At 39.0% G+C, this 15,130-nt stretch overlaps 2 protein-coding genes across 5 annotated transcripts in view; one reads left to right on the top strand and one right to left on the bottom strand.

Moving 5' to 3' along the window:
- Positions 1-3,924, top strand: part of OGN (osteoglycin) — a 26,093-nt gene extending 22,169 nt beyond the window's left edge. For all 3 annotated transcript variants that reach the window (XM_011996859.1, XM_011996857.1, XM_011996858.1), the window contains exons 6-7: positions 1,564-1,659; positions 2,064-3,924. In XM_011996859.1, the coding sequence (XP_011852249.1) occupies positions 1,564-1,659; positions 2,064-2,234 (267 nt within the window). In that variant the 3' untranslated portion in view covers positions 2,235-3,924. The remainder of the gene's footprint in view (positions 1-1,563; positions 1,660-2,063) is intronic.
- The window catches only part of CENPP (centromere protein P), a 299,356-nt gene that overhangs the window by 223,581 nt on the left and 60,645 nt on the right, over positions 1-15,130 (bottom strand). For both annotated transcript variants that reach the window (XM_011996848.1, XM_011996849.1), the window contains one exon: positions 8,048-8,144. In XM_011996848.1, coding sequence (XP_011852238.1) covers positions 8,048-8,144 — 97 coding nt within the window. The remainder of the gene's footprint in view (positions 1-8,047; positions 8,145-15,130) is intronic.

The raw sequence follows: 15,130 nt of genomic DNA, 5'->3' as shown, positions 1-15,130 counted from the left end.
AGGAGAATTGCTTGAACCTGGGAGGCGGAGGTTGCAGTGAGCCGAGATCATGCCACTGCACTACAGCCTGGGCAATACAGCGAGACTCCATCTCTAAAAAAAAAAGAAAAGAAAATAATAAACTCAGCTGCCCTGTAGTTTTGTTTAATGTCCTAGGCTGCTACAGTCACTAGTAGAATTAGGTTATTCTAACTCACGTAAATGAGACTCACTGGGAAGACCAGAGCTTGATGCCCATATGGTGGAAGGGTAGGATGCTTAAGAAAGTATTAAAATAGCAACACAGAAAAGAATTAGCAAAATCTAGCACAGGATGCATATTGAAGATAAGGTAAAAGAGTAATGTCAGGGGAAATTACAATTATACACAATAATAGGTTACTGATCATGAAGAATAATCCAATATTAAGCCCTTAGGGAAAAAAACCTGCATCAAGCTGTTTACTAAACTGCTTTGGGAAACATCTTGCTAAGCACACACTCTTTTTTTTCTTTCTTGAGATGGAGTCTCGTTCTGTGGCCCAGGCTGGAGTGCAGGGGCACAATCTCGGCTCACTGCAACCTCCACCCCCTGGGTTCAAGCAATTCTCCTGCCTCGCTTAGGCTCTCTAGTAGCTGGGATTACAGGCATGCACTACCACACCTGCTTAATTTTTGTATTTTTAGTAGAAATGGGGTTTCGCCATGTTGGCCAGGTTGGTCTCGAACTCCTGACTTCAAGTGATCCGCTCGCATTGGCCTCCCAAAAATTGGGATTACGGGCATGGACCACCACACCTGGCTAAGCACACACATTTCTTTTTTTTTTTTTGTTTTTGAGACAGGGTCTCACTCTGTCGCCCAGGCTGGAGTGCAGTGGTGCGATCTGGGCTCACTGCAAGCTCCACCTCCCGGGTTCACACCATTCTCCTGCCTCAGCCTCCCTAGGAGCTGGGACTACAGGCGCCTGCCACCACGTCTGGCTAATTTAAACAATTTTTTTAGGCTAGGCGCACTGGCTTATGCCTGTAATCCCAACACTTTGGGAGGCTGAGGCAGGCAGATCACGAGGTCAGGAGATCGAGACCATCCTGGCTAACAAGGTGAAACCCCATCTCTACTAAAAAAATACAAGCACACACATTTCTAAGGAGTAATCACTTAGCTAGAAATTGGTGGAACTGAGATGGGAAACTCCAGAGGTACAGGAGAGGGTACGGCAGCACCAGGGTCAAAATTCAATCCCACGTAGGGACTCACCTCATTAGCTCCTATCAAGACAAACCCAAAGAGTACCAGAAGTTGGCATTAGAGCTGGATATTCAGAGATCAGATGAATGGACAGAAAGGTGGGGTATGTGGCAGAGCTCCACTGGCCATTATAAAGGATCAAAATACGCTACACGTGAAGCCAGAAAAAAACCCAAACAAGAAACTACCATATGAACAATTGATACAACTGATGTATTTATATCAATATGCAAGTCCGTATATATAATCACATACTCATATGCACATACATATTGCTCGAATCCTGTGAAAGAATGTACAGAACCTCAATAACACATGAAATTTTCCTTATAGAAACTGAATAACCTCACTTTCCTCTACTTGGACCATAATGCCCTGGAATCCGTGCCTCTTAATTTACCAGAAAGTCTACGTGTAATTCACCTTCAGGTATGATGGTTCCTTTCACAATATCTGAGTCTAATTACCTATGAGTCAAAATCCTGTGACTCATTGGGAACCTCACTTATTCACATACAAAGTTTGGTTAGATCACTGTAGTAGTGTGATAGCTGAATGCCTGCCTATCAAAAAGACTAGGCTCATGAAATTTCTTCCCAGAAGTCCAGATTCCATCCAGAGCATAACAAGTAGACCCGCACAGTAGGTGTGAAGTCTGCTCTTGATTGTATTTGTCTCCAGGTGTACATTTGAGTATTTCCTAATTAATCTGACACAAGGATTTGAAGTGAGGGGGCACTCATACCTCTGACTTAGGTTTCCTTTACCCATTATATAGCATATGAAAGGTTGATTTCAGATTTCTGAATAATTTTTTCCTCTTTTTTTTTCAGTTTAACAACATAGCTTCAATTACAGATGACACATTCTGCAAGGCTAATGACACCAGTTACATCCGGGACCGCATTGAAGAGATACGCCTGGAGGGCAATCCAGTTGTCCTGGGAAAGCATCCAAACAGTTTCATTTGCTTAAAAAGATTACCAATAGGGTCATACTTTTAACCTCTATCAGTACAGCATACAAACTAAAGTACACATACATTTATAGTCTGTCTCAACAATGTGTAAAGGAACTTAAGTATTGGTTTAATATTAACTTTGTATCCCATTTAGAAGGAATTTGATATTTTAAGCAAGGATGTTAAAACTCTTACATATAAGTAAAAAGTAAGACTGAATGTCTATGTTCAAAACAAAGTAATATGAAAATATTTAAACAGCATTACAAAATCCTAGTTTATACTAGACTACCATTTAAAAATCATGTTTTTATATAAATGCCCAAATTTGAGATGCATTATTCCTATTACTAATGATGTAAGTAAGAGGACAAATCCAAGAAACTTTCAACTCTTTGCCTTTCCTGGCCTTTACTGGATCCCAAAAGCATTTAAGGTACGTGTTCCAGAAACTTTGAAAAGCTAAATGTTTCCCATGATCACTCATTCTTCTTTTATGATTCATACATTATTCCTTATAAAGTAAGAACTCTGTTTTCCTCCTATCAAGGCAGCTATTTTATTAAATTTTCACTTAGTCTGAGAAATAGGGGATAGTCTCATATTTAGGAAAACTTTCCAAATAAAATAAACGTTATTCTCTGATAAAAAGCTAATACAGAAATGTTCAAGTTATTTTACTTTCTGGTCACACAGTTAATGTCTTCAGTAAAATATTTTCTCTATCTAAATATTAACATTCTAAGTCTACCAAAAAAAGTTTTAAAGTCAAGCAGGCCAAAACCAATATGCTTTTAAGAAATAACAAAAAGTTCATCCATTTCCGAGAGGGTAACCATAAAGTTCTCTATGGCAAAGTCTTTCAAATATGAGATAACTGCAAAATATTTTCCTTTTATACTATAGAAATGAGAATCTCATCAATAAATTAGTTCAAACATAAGATGAAAACAGAACATTCTGTGGTGCTAGTGCACACTACCTTCCCACCCACACACATCCACGCTCACTGTAACAAAGTGAATATTCACAATAAAGCTTCTGAGTAACTTTCTGATGACTCATGATAAACCTAAGTCAGATAAACTGATATGACTAACTGCAAGAGTCAAGTATTCTATCTGAGAGTAATAGTTTATGATGACTCAGTGCTGCCAGAGTAAAGTTTCTAAAATAACATTCCTCTCGCTTGTTCCCCACTAAAAGTATTAGTCTACACATTGCACTGAAGTTAAACACAAAATTATCAGTGTTTTAGAAATATGAGTCTGGACTGTGTAAATAAAAGTACAAACATTATTTCCATCATAAAGTATTGAAATCAAGTTGTCTCTGTGTGCTATTCCCAGAATACATACTTATTCCTATTTTTAAGCATTTGCTTCTGTTTTTTTCCCCTACCTAGAATGTCAGATGTTTTTCTATTATCTCCCCATTTGTCAGTTCACCTGAAGATAACATTTTTCATTAAAGCATCTGAGATCTAAGACTACAATTATTATTCTAACAATGATTATTAGCTTCTTCACTTATTTTGATAACTAATGATCATAACTATTATACTACTTTCTCATTATTTTGTGTGCATGCCTCATTTCCCTGTGACTTAAACCTCACTGAGAGCGCAAAATGCAGCTTCATACTTTATTACTTTCAATTGCCTAGCCCGATAGTGAGCACATTTGAATTGAATATACAATAAATATTGCAAAATAAAATCCATCTAAATAGAAGGGTTCTGTTTTATTTGGAAAAATTGAATCTTTAAACTGTCATAATATTGAATGTCATCTTTCTAGTTTTCAGAAAAATAATGTATTCTTATATTATTTTTATGATAAAACTTATGGAACAAAACACCATAAAATAACTCTCAGATTAAGAAAAAATTCAAAAGTCAGTAGTTTTAGATAAGATGATGATAAGTGAGAAAGAGCATTGGTAAAAGGTATGAATTCTAGAATTAAAGAAATAATTTGGGGATTTCTAGATAAGAGGATATGAACATGTATACCTCACACCTTCATATACACAACCTTAAATCACAAATAAAACAAAATAAACAATACAAATTATACCACCAAGATCCAGAAGATATCAGAGGAAATCATTACAGAAAGTAAAAATATGCTGTCTCCATTATATTCATAATGTTTCATTCTTGACACTAATAATTAAAGAGGCTTTAAATTTTAAAATAATTTACTTCTTACATTGCTGAAAAAAACTAAAGACATACATAAATGGAAAGGTATCTTGTGTTTATGGATGGGAAGATTTAATATTGTTAATACAACAATACTATCCGATATGATATGCAGACTGAACACAGTTGCCATCAAAATCTCAATGATGCTTTCACACAAATAAAAAATAATTCACCTTAAAATTCTTATGGAACCTCAAGAGACTCCCAAACAAACAGAAGAATCTTGAAAAGAAGAATAAAGATAGAAGACTCATATTTCCTAACTTCAACATTTACAACAGAGATACAGTAATGAAAACAGTGTGTGGCTGAGCGCAGTGGCTCACACCTGTAATCCCAGCACTTTGTGAGGCTGAAGTGGGCCAATCACTTGAGGTCAGGAGTTCGAGACCAGCCTGGCCAACATGGTTAAGCTCCGTCTCTACTAAAAATTCCAAAAAATTAGCCAGGTGTGGTGGCAGGTGCCTGTAATCCCAGCTACTGGGAGGCTGAGGCAGGAGAATCACTTGACCAGGAGGCAGAGGTTGCAGCGAGCTGAGATCGCACCACTGCACTCCAGCCCGGGCAACAGAGCAAGACTCTGTCTAAAAAAAAAAAAAAAAGAAAACAGTGTGGTACTAGCATAAGTACAGACATACAGACCAATAGAATAAATTAAATAGCCCAGAAATAAACCCTTCCAAATAGGGTCAGATACTTTTCAACATAAGTACAAAGACCATTCAGTGGAGAACGCCAGTCTCTTCAACAATGGTGCTGGGAAAACTGGCTATCCATATACAAAAGAATGGTGTTGGACACCTACCTTATGTAATATTAAAAAACGAACTGAAAGACCTAAACTTAAGGGCTAAATTATAAAATTCTTAGAGGAAAATATAGAGGAAAACCTTTATGACATTGAATTTGGCATGAAATTACTTGGATTTGTCACCAAAAACACAGGTAAAAAAGAAAGAATAGATAAAATGGTCTCCATCGAAACTGAAAACTTTTGGGAGAGATTTGTTAAAGGATACAAAATTACAGTTAGGTAGGAGGAATAAGTTCTATACCATTGTAAGATGACTATAGTTAACAATAAGGTATAGTTTCAAATAGCTAGAAGATACTGAGGGTTCCCAACACAAAGAAAGGGTAAATGTTTAAACTGATGGAAATGCTAATTACCCTGATCTGATCACTATACATTATACATATTGAAACATCACTATGTACCCTATGAATATGTAAAATTACTATTAGTCAATTAAAAATTAATTAAAAATAAATTTTAAAAATTAAAAATTTCTCTTCATCAAAGGGCACTATCAAGAGTCAAAAGACAACCCAGAGAAAGTATTCTGAAATCATATATTTAAGAAGAAATTAATATCTAGAATATATAAATAACTCTACAATTCAACAACAAAAAACAACCCAATTCAAAAATGGGCCAAGGACTTGCAGAGACATTTCCTCAAAGATATACAAATGGCCAACCAGCACATAAAAATATGTTTAACATCACTAACCATTAGGAAGATGTAAATCAAAACCACAATGAGCTATCACTTCCTACCCATTAGGTTGGCTATAGCCAAAAAATAAAAATAAAAAAGCAGAAAATAACAGTTATTAAAGTAGTTGTAGAGAAACTGAAGTACTTGTGCTTTGCTGATGTAAAATGGTACAAGCACTGTGGAAAAGAGTATGCGGTTCTTCAAATAATTAAACATAGAATTACCTTATGATCCAGCAATTCTATTTCCAGGTATATAATTACACTTAAAAGAATTGAAAGGGGCGCAAACAGATATTAGTACACTAATGTTCATGGCTGGATTATTCACAATAGCCAAAAAGTAAAAACAACCAGTGCCCATCAGCAAATGAATGGATAAACAAAATGTATATACATTTAATGGAATATGATCCAGCCTTAATAAAAAAAAAAAAAAGGCAGGGGGAGGGCACTGGGCTTGGGAGGCCAAGATAGGTGAATTGCTTGAGCCCAGTAGTTCGAGACCAGCCTGGGCAACATGGCGAAACTGCATCTCTACAAAAAATACATAAATTAGCTGACATGGTGGCAGGCGCCTGGAGTCCCAGCTACCTGGGAGGCTGAGGTGGGAGGATCACCTGAGCCAGGGACAGTCGAAACTGCCATGAGCTGTGATTGCAACACCGGACTACAGCCTGGGTGACATAGTGAGACCCTGTCTCAAAAAAAAAAAAAAAAAAAAAAAGGAAATCTGACACTTGCTATGACATAGAGAAACTTTGAGGACATTATGCTAAGTGAAAGGTCAATCCACATATATGAGGTACCTAGAATACTAAAATTCATAGAAACAAAAAACAGAACAGTGGTAGCAAGTGCTAAGAGAAGGCAGGAATGAGGAGCTAATGTTTAATGGGTATGTTTGAGTTTGGGATGATGAAAAACTTCTGGAGAAGGATAGTGGTGATGGTTACAAAACATTGTGGATATTGGTGATGGTTACAGAACAATGTGATTGGTTTTTTCCACCCTAGTAATGTTAAAACTAGCAAAGACCAGCTCCTAGAAGGTCTCTACCCTCTATAGGAAAAATACACCAATTATACCTCCATACCTGCCTGGAAAGCACATAGAGTCAAATCAGCTTTGGAAATGGAGACTAGTGCTCCCATTTTCCATCACCCATTCAAATGCATAAGGAAACAGCAACATTAGATGATTCATTTATTACCGTAACAGCCAGCACACTCCCTCGTCATTACTGTATTGTACCACTTGCGAAGCAGAAATATTTAATTTTTCTGGCACAAGACTACATATGATAAAATATAACAAAATCATGAGAACACCTCAAGGTACTGTAGTACAGAACTGCCCATGTTTCTCTGTGGAAAAAAATCCTAGGCCTGACAGATTTTATCAGCTCAACCAAACGGAATAAATAATAATAAAAAACAATAGAATCCCAAATAAAGGAGAGTTCATACAAGTCCTAAAAACAATAGTCATGACCTGGTTAGGCTTTTGAGGGAATCTGAAGCTCGAAATATTATTTAAGTTGACTTTCGGAACTGGTTTCTGTGTGGATTAATGCTGTCAATAATTTGATGCTATCCAAATGGGTAGAGCCCGAGGTATTACAATGCAACCAAACTTAATTTCAGTTATGCCCGAAAACAAAGAAAAGGAATAAAAAGAAGTACTTTAAAGTGCCCATATCAGGCTTTAGGAAGCATTACTTCACAAGAAGCAGGCTTTGGTATTTAAACTCAAAATGTACAATTGAGAAGCTGAAAACACAGAGTCTGGCTCAGGAAGTTAGCAGTATACCACTACACGATAAGCCTGCTGTGATGACATTCTTTATTAACATTCGTTGTTTTCCTTCAAGTACTCTTGAAAGAATGGTTTTTCAAAATGTGCATTTTAAATAAATTTGAATATAACCACACTTCTTTCAAGACATTCCACAATATAAACTGTGTGCCGATTTGTGCAGAAGTAATCCTCCTCCAGTCATGCCAAATAATTGCAAATTCCAAAAGTCAATGAGAATATTTTCTACTGTTTGAAAGCTTTTAAGAAAAGGATGTATGGATGAATCCCCAACTAATATCAGCTTTGTTTTCCATATACGTTTAAATTCAAAAAGTTCAGACTTTACCTTGAAATGTTTAAACGTGCGCTTACGATATTCAAACCACTCCACAAAAAAATGCAGGCTTCGAAAAAACATGAACAGATCTTTTCTGTCTTCTGCTCTGTAGGAATAAATGATTCTCTGATTAATAAATCTCATTAAATGATAGACCCAATCTAGCTTTATTTCTTATTTTTCCTTTTCATGTATCCTACACTAAAACCAAAAACTACTTGATGTAGTTCTACATATCAATTCCTGCACTTGTGTGTGTGTGTTCCTCTGGTGTGACTGCTAATGCTACTTTCTCAGCCTAGAACACCCCTTTCCCCATTTTCAAATGTTTAAGTCTACCTATTATTCAAATCACTCAAATGCCACATTCTCTGAAATTTTATTTGATGACTGTAGTATAATAAAGAATAATGAAGAATAGACAGTATGTAAGTGCCAGTTTCTGGCATAGTGCTTTAAAACCTTTGGAACTTCCTGAGTGATAGATGTGTCTTTGTTATGCTAATGAGCTGTCTCAGAGTGGTTCCTACATATTGCAGACTGGAGGCGCTTCACCAGGAAAACACATCGAACACATCACCAAACACATCATTTGAGGGCTAACCAGGAGCATGGCAGAGCTTCCTGGTTGGTGAATACACTGATGTGCTGGGAGGATAATGTGCCTGGATTCCACAAGGAATCTCTGTCTCCCCAACCCCCAGACCTTCATCTACGCATTACTTCCATTTGGCTGTGTCTGGGTTGTATCCTTCATAATAAAATGCTAATTATAAGTATAGCGTTTTCATTAAGTTCTGTGAGTGGTTCTAGTAAGTTATTAAACCTGAGAGATTTGTGGGAACTCCAGAATTTATGGCCAGTTGGTCCTGACTGCAGGTGGACCGTGACACTTGCAGCTGGAGTGTGAAGTGGAGACACTCTTGGTGAAGACCTCTGCCTGTAACCTGGAGGGTCTGTTAGTATGAAAACTGAACTGAGCTGCAGGACATCCAGTTGGTGACAGAGAATCCTTGTCAGAACAATCACCACACCACCACACCACATATCCTATTCCCTAACAGCTAGAAATAATCTCATTCCTTTGCCTATGAGAACTCTCACAGGAATGAGTCTTAATTCTCTTAATAGTACATCTATATTAATAATGTAAGCCACATACACCACAAGTAACTTGAAGGCAAGAACCATGTATCATTTAATCATTCATTTGATAAATGATTGCGGGAGCTGAGTTCCTGTACCAGTCATGATAGAGTAAGCATATTCTACCCCAATGCTTCCATTACCTATAATTTAAAACCATGGACACAGCACATAAAGCAAACATCAGAAACTCTGAAATGTGGAAAGAAGAAAGCAGGTCAGGTAGAGTCTTCAGGAATCAAGGGAGGACCTAGAAATGAATTCCTTAGGATTTATTTTTGCCTCCTGTATATCCCAGTCTGTACACAGGAGCAAACTGCAACCCAGAATTACCAAAGGGTACATTAACAACAACAACAACAACCCAAAAAGCCTCGGGAAAGACCATTCCCTCTAGCCAATGGAGATCGTGCAAGATGAAAAGAAATAGGCCTGGCAGAAGGGAACCCTAACGCCAAAGAGGAGCTGTGCCCCTTTCACTCCTAATCAGGCACTTTAGCCACAGAGGCTGAGGTGTGAAGCCTGTCGACTATCACTGCCAACAATAAGAAAAGCAGGCAAAGCAGAGTCCTCACCTCCCAAACGGGTACTGCTACCAGAAAGACAGAGAGAGGAAGCTTTGCCAGCAACGCCCACCTAACACCAAGCAAACATAAGCAAAGAAAGGATGTCATTTCTGTTCTCGACCAACATGGCAGCTGCACACACAGTGGGGTGCTCTGTTAACTTTCCACACCCTGCACGTAAGTCATCCCAAGAAGAGATAAGGGAGAATCAGAGAAGAGGAGCCTTCAGACAAGAATCTTTTACATCTGTTTATGAAGTCCTAAATAACCCATACATAAAACGAACCAGAATCTACATCGAAAAAAACACTGAGAACTGAATTATAGTGTAGAATAATTTCCAGAATTCACATTGGCCTTGGGATAGTACATGAGTGGGGCAGACCACAACAGGATATTGAACTACAGACTAAAGTGGGCTGGGGTGTGCTTTTGACTTAGAAATGCATCAATAAGAACAACAACAACAAAAAAATGGCAAAATAGGAAGTGCTAGGGGTCATCCTGTCTCAGAAACACTGAAAACTATTGCATAGCTGTCAGAATCACTTTTACTGGAATGTGGGAAGAGAGTAAAAAGCTTACAACTAAGAGAACAATCAGGAAAAGGGCAACTGAAAAAGGGTAAGAGCATTTTGTAGTATTGTAAAATACCCTTGCCACACTCCCTACCTGGCCACGGTAGCAGTCTCTTTTTTTTTTTTTTTTTTTTTTGAGGCGGAGTCTCGCTCTGCCGCCCAGGTTGGAGTGCAGTGGCCGGATCTCAGCTCACTGCAAGCTCCGCCTCCTGGGTTCACGCCATTCCCCGGCCTCAGCCTCCCAAGTAGCTGGGACTACAGGCGCCCGCCACCTCGCCCGGCTAGTTTTTTGTATTTTTAGTAGAGACGGGGTTTCACCGTGTTAGCCAGGATGGTCTCGATCTCCTGACCTCGTGATCCGCCCGTCTCGGCCTCCCAAAGTGCTGGGATTACAGGCTTGAGCCACCGCGCCCGGCCACAACACAGTAGCAGTCTTAAAGATAGCATGCTACTTTACTAGCCTGAGAACCTAATCCTGACAATAGTCAAAGGGATCCCATTCCCAAGGAATTGTTTGTCTTGACTTGGCTCCCAAGTAAAAGAGACCTCATTTCCAAGGAACTGTTTTGATTCAAGGGTCTGAGTGCATTTCAGCTAAGTCAGAACTTTGTTGCAATTGATACAGGAGCTAGAAAGAAATTATTTAGGTAGATAGTGAGGGTTAAGGAGCCCTCAAGCAAGGCTTCCCTTTTAATAAAAAGCAGCCCCCAAATCATTTCTTTTCTAACAAAGAGCAGCCTGAAAAATAGAGCCGCAAACATAGATAAGCAAGCTGGAAGCTTGCACAAGTAAAGGCTGTGCAATAGAAAAGGAGGCAGTGTCTGATTTACATAGGACATGAAAAATTGGTCAGACCAGGTGTGCCACTTGCATAGTATGTGAAGAAGCTGGCCGCCCCACCCTAACCTTTCATTATGCAGATGGATTCTCTACCGGGCCAGCTCCATGTTGCCTGCTTTTTTACTGTAACATACCTAGCTTCCAGGTAGCCCTGGAAACTTATCCTGTTGAATGACTAGCGGAATTACTAGCCTAGCCCTGGAAGCCGAGTATGTTAAACATAGAGGCTCCATCTTGCCCTTTTTTTTTTTTTTTGAGACAAAGTCTCACTCTGTCGCTCAGGCTGGAGTGCAGTAGTGCGATCTCCGCTCACCAAAACCTCCGCTTCCTTAGTTCAAGTGATTCTCCTGCCTCAGCCTCCCAAGCAGCTGGGATTACAGGCGTGCACCATGATGCCTGGCTAATTTTTCTGTGTATTTTTAGTAGAGACAGGGTTTCACCATATTGGCCAGGCAGGTCTCGAACTCCCAACCTCAGGTGATCTGCCCACTTTGGCCTCCCAAAGTGCTGGGATTACAGGCGTGAGCCACTGTGCCCGGTCTCCATCTTCCCTTTTCTTTGTCACCACGTGTACAGTAAAAAAGCAGGCAACATGGAGCTGGCCCGGTAGAGAATCCATCTGCATAATAAAAGATTAGGGTGGGGCGGCCAGCTTCTTCACATCCTATGCAAGTGGCACACCTGGTCCCACCAATTTTTCATGCCCTATGTAAATCAGACACTGCCTCCTCAAGCTCATCTGTAAAACCTGCATTTGACTGCGGAAGTGGCAACCTGTTGCAGGAAGTCAGGGACCCCGAATGGAGGGACTGACTGAAGCCGTAGCAGAATGACATAAATTGTGAAGATTTCATGGACATTTATTAGTTCCCCAAATTAATACTTTTATAATTTCTTACACCTGTCATTACTGTAATCTCTGAACATAAATTGTGAAGATTTCACGGACACTTATCACTTCCTCAATGAATATCCTTGTGATTTCCTATAACTGTCTTTACTTTAATCTCTTAATCTCGTCATCTTCTTTGTAAGCTGAGGAGGATGAATGTCGCCTCAGGACCCTGTGATTGTGTCAACTGCACAAATTGTAGAGCATGTGTGTTTGAATATGAAATCTGGGCATCTTAAAAAAAAGAACAGGATAACAGCGATGTTCAGGGAACAAGGGAGGTAACTTTGAACTGGCCGCTGGTGAGCCGGATAGAACAGAGCTATATTCCTCCTCTTTCATAAGCAAATAGGAGAAATATCACTGAATTATTTTTCTCAGCAAGGAACATCCCTGAGAAAGAGAATGCGCCCTGAAGGTAGGCTTACAGACAACCTCTTTTTAAGGCGTTGTCTTTTACAGTCGAAGCCGAAGGGATGAAATAAGCCCCGGTCTCCTATAGTGCTCCCAGACTTACTAGGATGAGTAAATTCCCACCTAATAAATTATGGTCAGACAGGTTACCTGCTCTCAAACCCTATTTCCTTGTAAGATGTTATCTATGACAATGCGTGCCTGAAACTTCATTAGCAATTTTAATTTTACCTCATCTGGTGGTCCTGTGATCTCGCCCTGCCTCCATTTGCTTTGTGATATTTTATTACCTCGTGAAGTATGTGATCTCTGTGACTCACACCCTATTTGTGCACTCCCTCGCCTTTTGAAAATCGCTAATAAAAACTTGCTAGTTTTATGGCTCGGGGAACATCACGGATCCTGCCAACATGTGATGTCTCCCCCGGACACCCAGCTTTAAATTTCTCTCTCTTGTGCTCTTTCCCTTTATTTCTCAACCCAGCCGAGACACTTAGGAAATAGAAAAGAACCCACGTTAAACATCAGGAGTGAGTTCTCCCGATAGCAACCCATTTTCTCCAGGACCCCTCTCTGTGCAGACAGTTCTTCTCCTTCTTTCACCTATTAAACGTCCACTCTTAACCTCACCCTGGTATGTTCACATCCTGGTTTTCGGTGGCTGTGGGACAATGAACCTTGAGTATTACCCCAGACAACATGAAGACATAGCTACACAGGGGATATTTTTCAAAAATACTAAAAGGCAAATTAACAAGTCGCTGCTATGTAGGGCAAAAGAACAGTTGAGACAAACAACAGATATGCGGAGCCAAGAGAAAAAAAGGTAGGGAATGAGAATCTTTGGGGGATAAAGTCTTGGAAAAAGCGCTCAAGTATACCAGGGAACTAGAAAGCCACTGAATGCTCAGGGCAGAATGCATGCTTAGAAGAGAACTGAGGGGAGCATAACTTCAACCTCTGGCTAATCACTAGGCTAAGGACAGGACTAAGGCAGGGTTGTGAAAGACCTGGCTCAGCACTGAAGTAGTGTTCCCATACAGAAACAAAATGCATAGACCTGGAGACGATATCCTTTTTTCTTTTTTCCTTTTTGCCCATCATAATATTCAAAATGTACAGTATTTAATGACAATAACAAAACCTAAGCATGCAAAGAAAAAAGAAAATATGGCCCAGTCACAGAAAAAAAAAAAAAAGAAATTAACAGAAACTTATCCTGAGAATGACTAGTGGAATTACTAGGCTATGACTTTAAATCAACTGCCTTAAATATGTTTAGAGAACTCAAGAAAAATCAAGAGAACAAAGTATGCAACAAACAGGAAATGTCCATAAAGAGAGAAATTTTTTTAAAAGAAATAGAAATTTTAGAACTGAAAAGTACAACAAATGAAATGAAAAATTCACTAAAGGGGCTCAACAGCAGATTTGAGTGGGCATAAGAATCAGTAAAAACGGCTGGGCGTGGTGGCTCATGCCTGTAATCCCAGCACTTTGGGAGACCGAGGTGGGCAGATCACAAGGTCAGGAATTTGAGACCAGCCTAGCCAATATGGTGAAACCCAGTCTCTATTAAAAAAATACAAAAATTAGCTGGGCGTGGTGGCATGTGCCTGTAATCCCAGCTACTTGGGAGGCTGAGGCACAAGAATCCCTTGAACCCAGGAGGCAGAGGTTGCAGTGAACCAAGATCACACCACTGCACTCCAGCCTGGGCAAGAGAGCGAGACTCCGTCTCTCAAAAAAAAAAAAAAAGAAAAAGAATCAGTAAAAATGAATGTAGGTCAAGTGAAATTATCCAGTCTAAGAAAGAGAAAGAAAAAAGAATGAAGAAAAATAAACAGAGCCTAAGAGACTTGTGGGACACCCAGAAAAGTACTAACATATACATAATGAAAGTCAAAGAAGGAAAGTTGAAAAAAAATGGGAGCTGAAATTATATCTTGAGAAATAACAGTCAAATCCCTCTGGATGAAAAAGTTAATATACACATCCAAGAAGTGCATAAACTGCAAACTGGATAACCTCAAAGAGATCCACATCAAGAAACATTATGGTAAATCTGTTGAACTCCAAAGACAGAGAATCCTGAGACTGATATCCAGCAAAAGTATCTCTCACAAAGGCAATAAAAATTAAGACATTCCCTGATTAAAGAAAGCTGAGGTCTGTTACTTGTAGACTTGACCTACAAAAAAATGCGCATGGGAATTCTTTAGGCTGAAAGGAAAAAACACTGGACAGTAACTGAAAACCATACACAGAAATAATGAACAATGGTTACATAGGTAAATAATAAAGTATCATTGTATTTTGATTAATAAGCCCTCTTTTTCCCATATGATTTAAAGACAAATGCATAAAACAAAAATTACAAATCTATGTTAATGGTCAAACAATGTATAAAGATGTAATCTGTGACAATCACAATATAAGGGGGAGAAACAGAGATATAAAAAGCAGAGTTTTAAAAGGTATTATTAATACCAATCTAGTTTAGTATTCATTTAAACTAGGTTGTTATAAGTTTAAGATATTACCTGTAATTCTCAAGGTATCCACTAAGAAAATAACTAAAGATTGGGAGGCTGAGATGGGCGGATCACCTGAGGTTGGGAGTTCAAGACCAGCCTGACCAACATGGAGAAACCCC

This window comes from Mandrillus leucophaeus, unplaced genomic scaffold (genome assembly GCF_000951045.1).
Source record: "Mandrillus leucophaeus isolate KB7577 unplaced genomic scaffold, Mleu.le_1.0 Scaffold527, whole genome shotgun sequence".
Lineage (NCBI taxonomy): Eukaryota > Metazoa > Chordata > Mammalia > Primates > Cercopithecidae > Mandrillus > Mandrillus leucophaeus.
The sequence above is the reverse complement of the archived record's forward strand: the minus strand, read 5'-3'. Positions and strand labels throughout refer to the sequence as shown.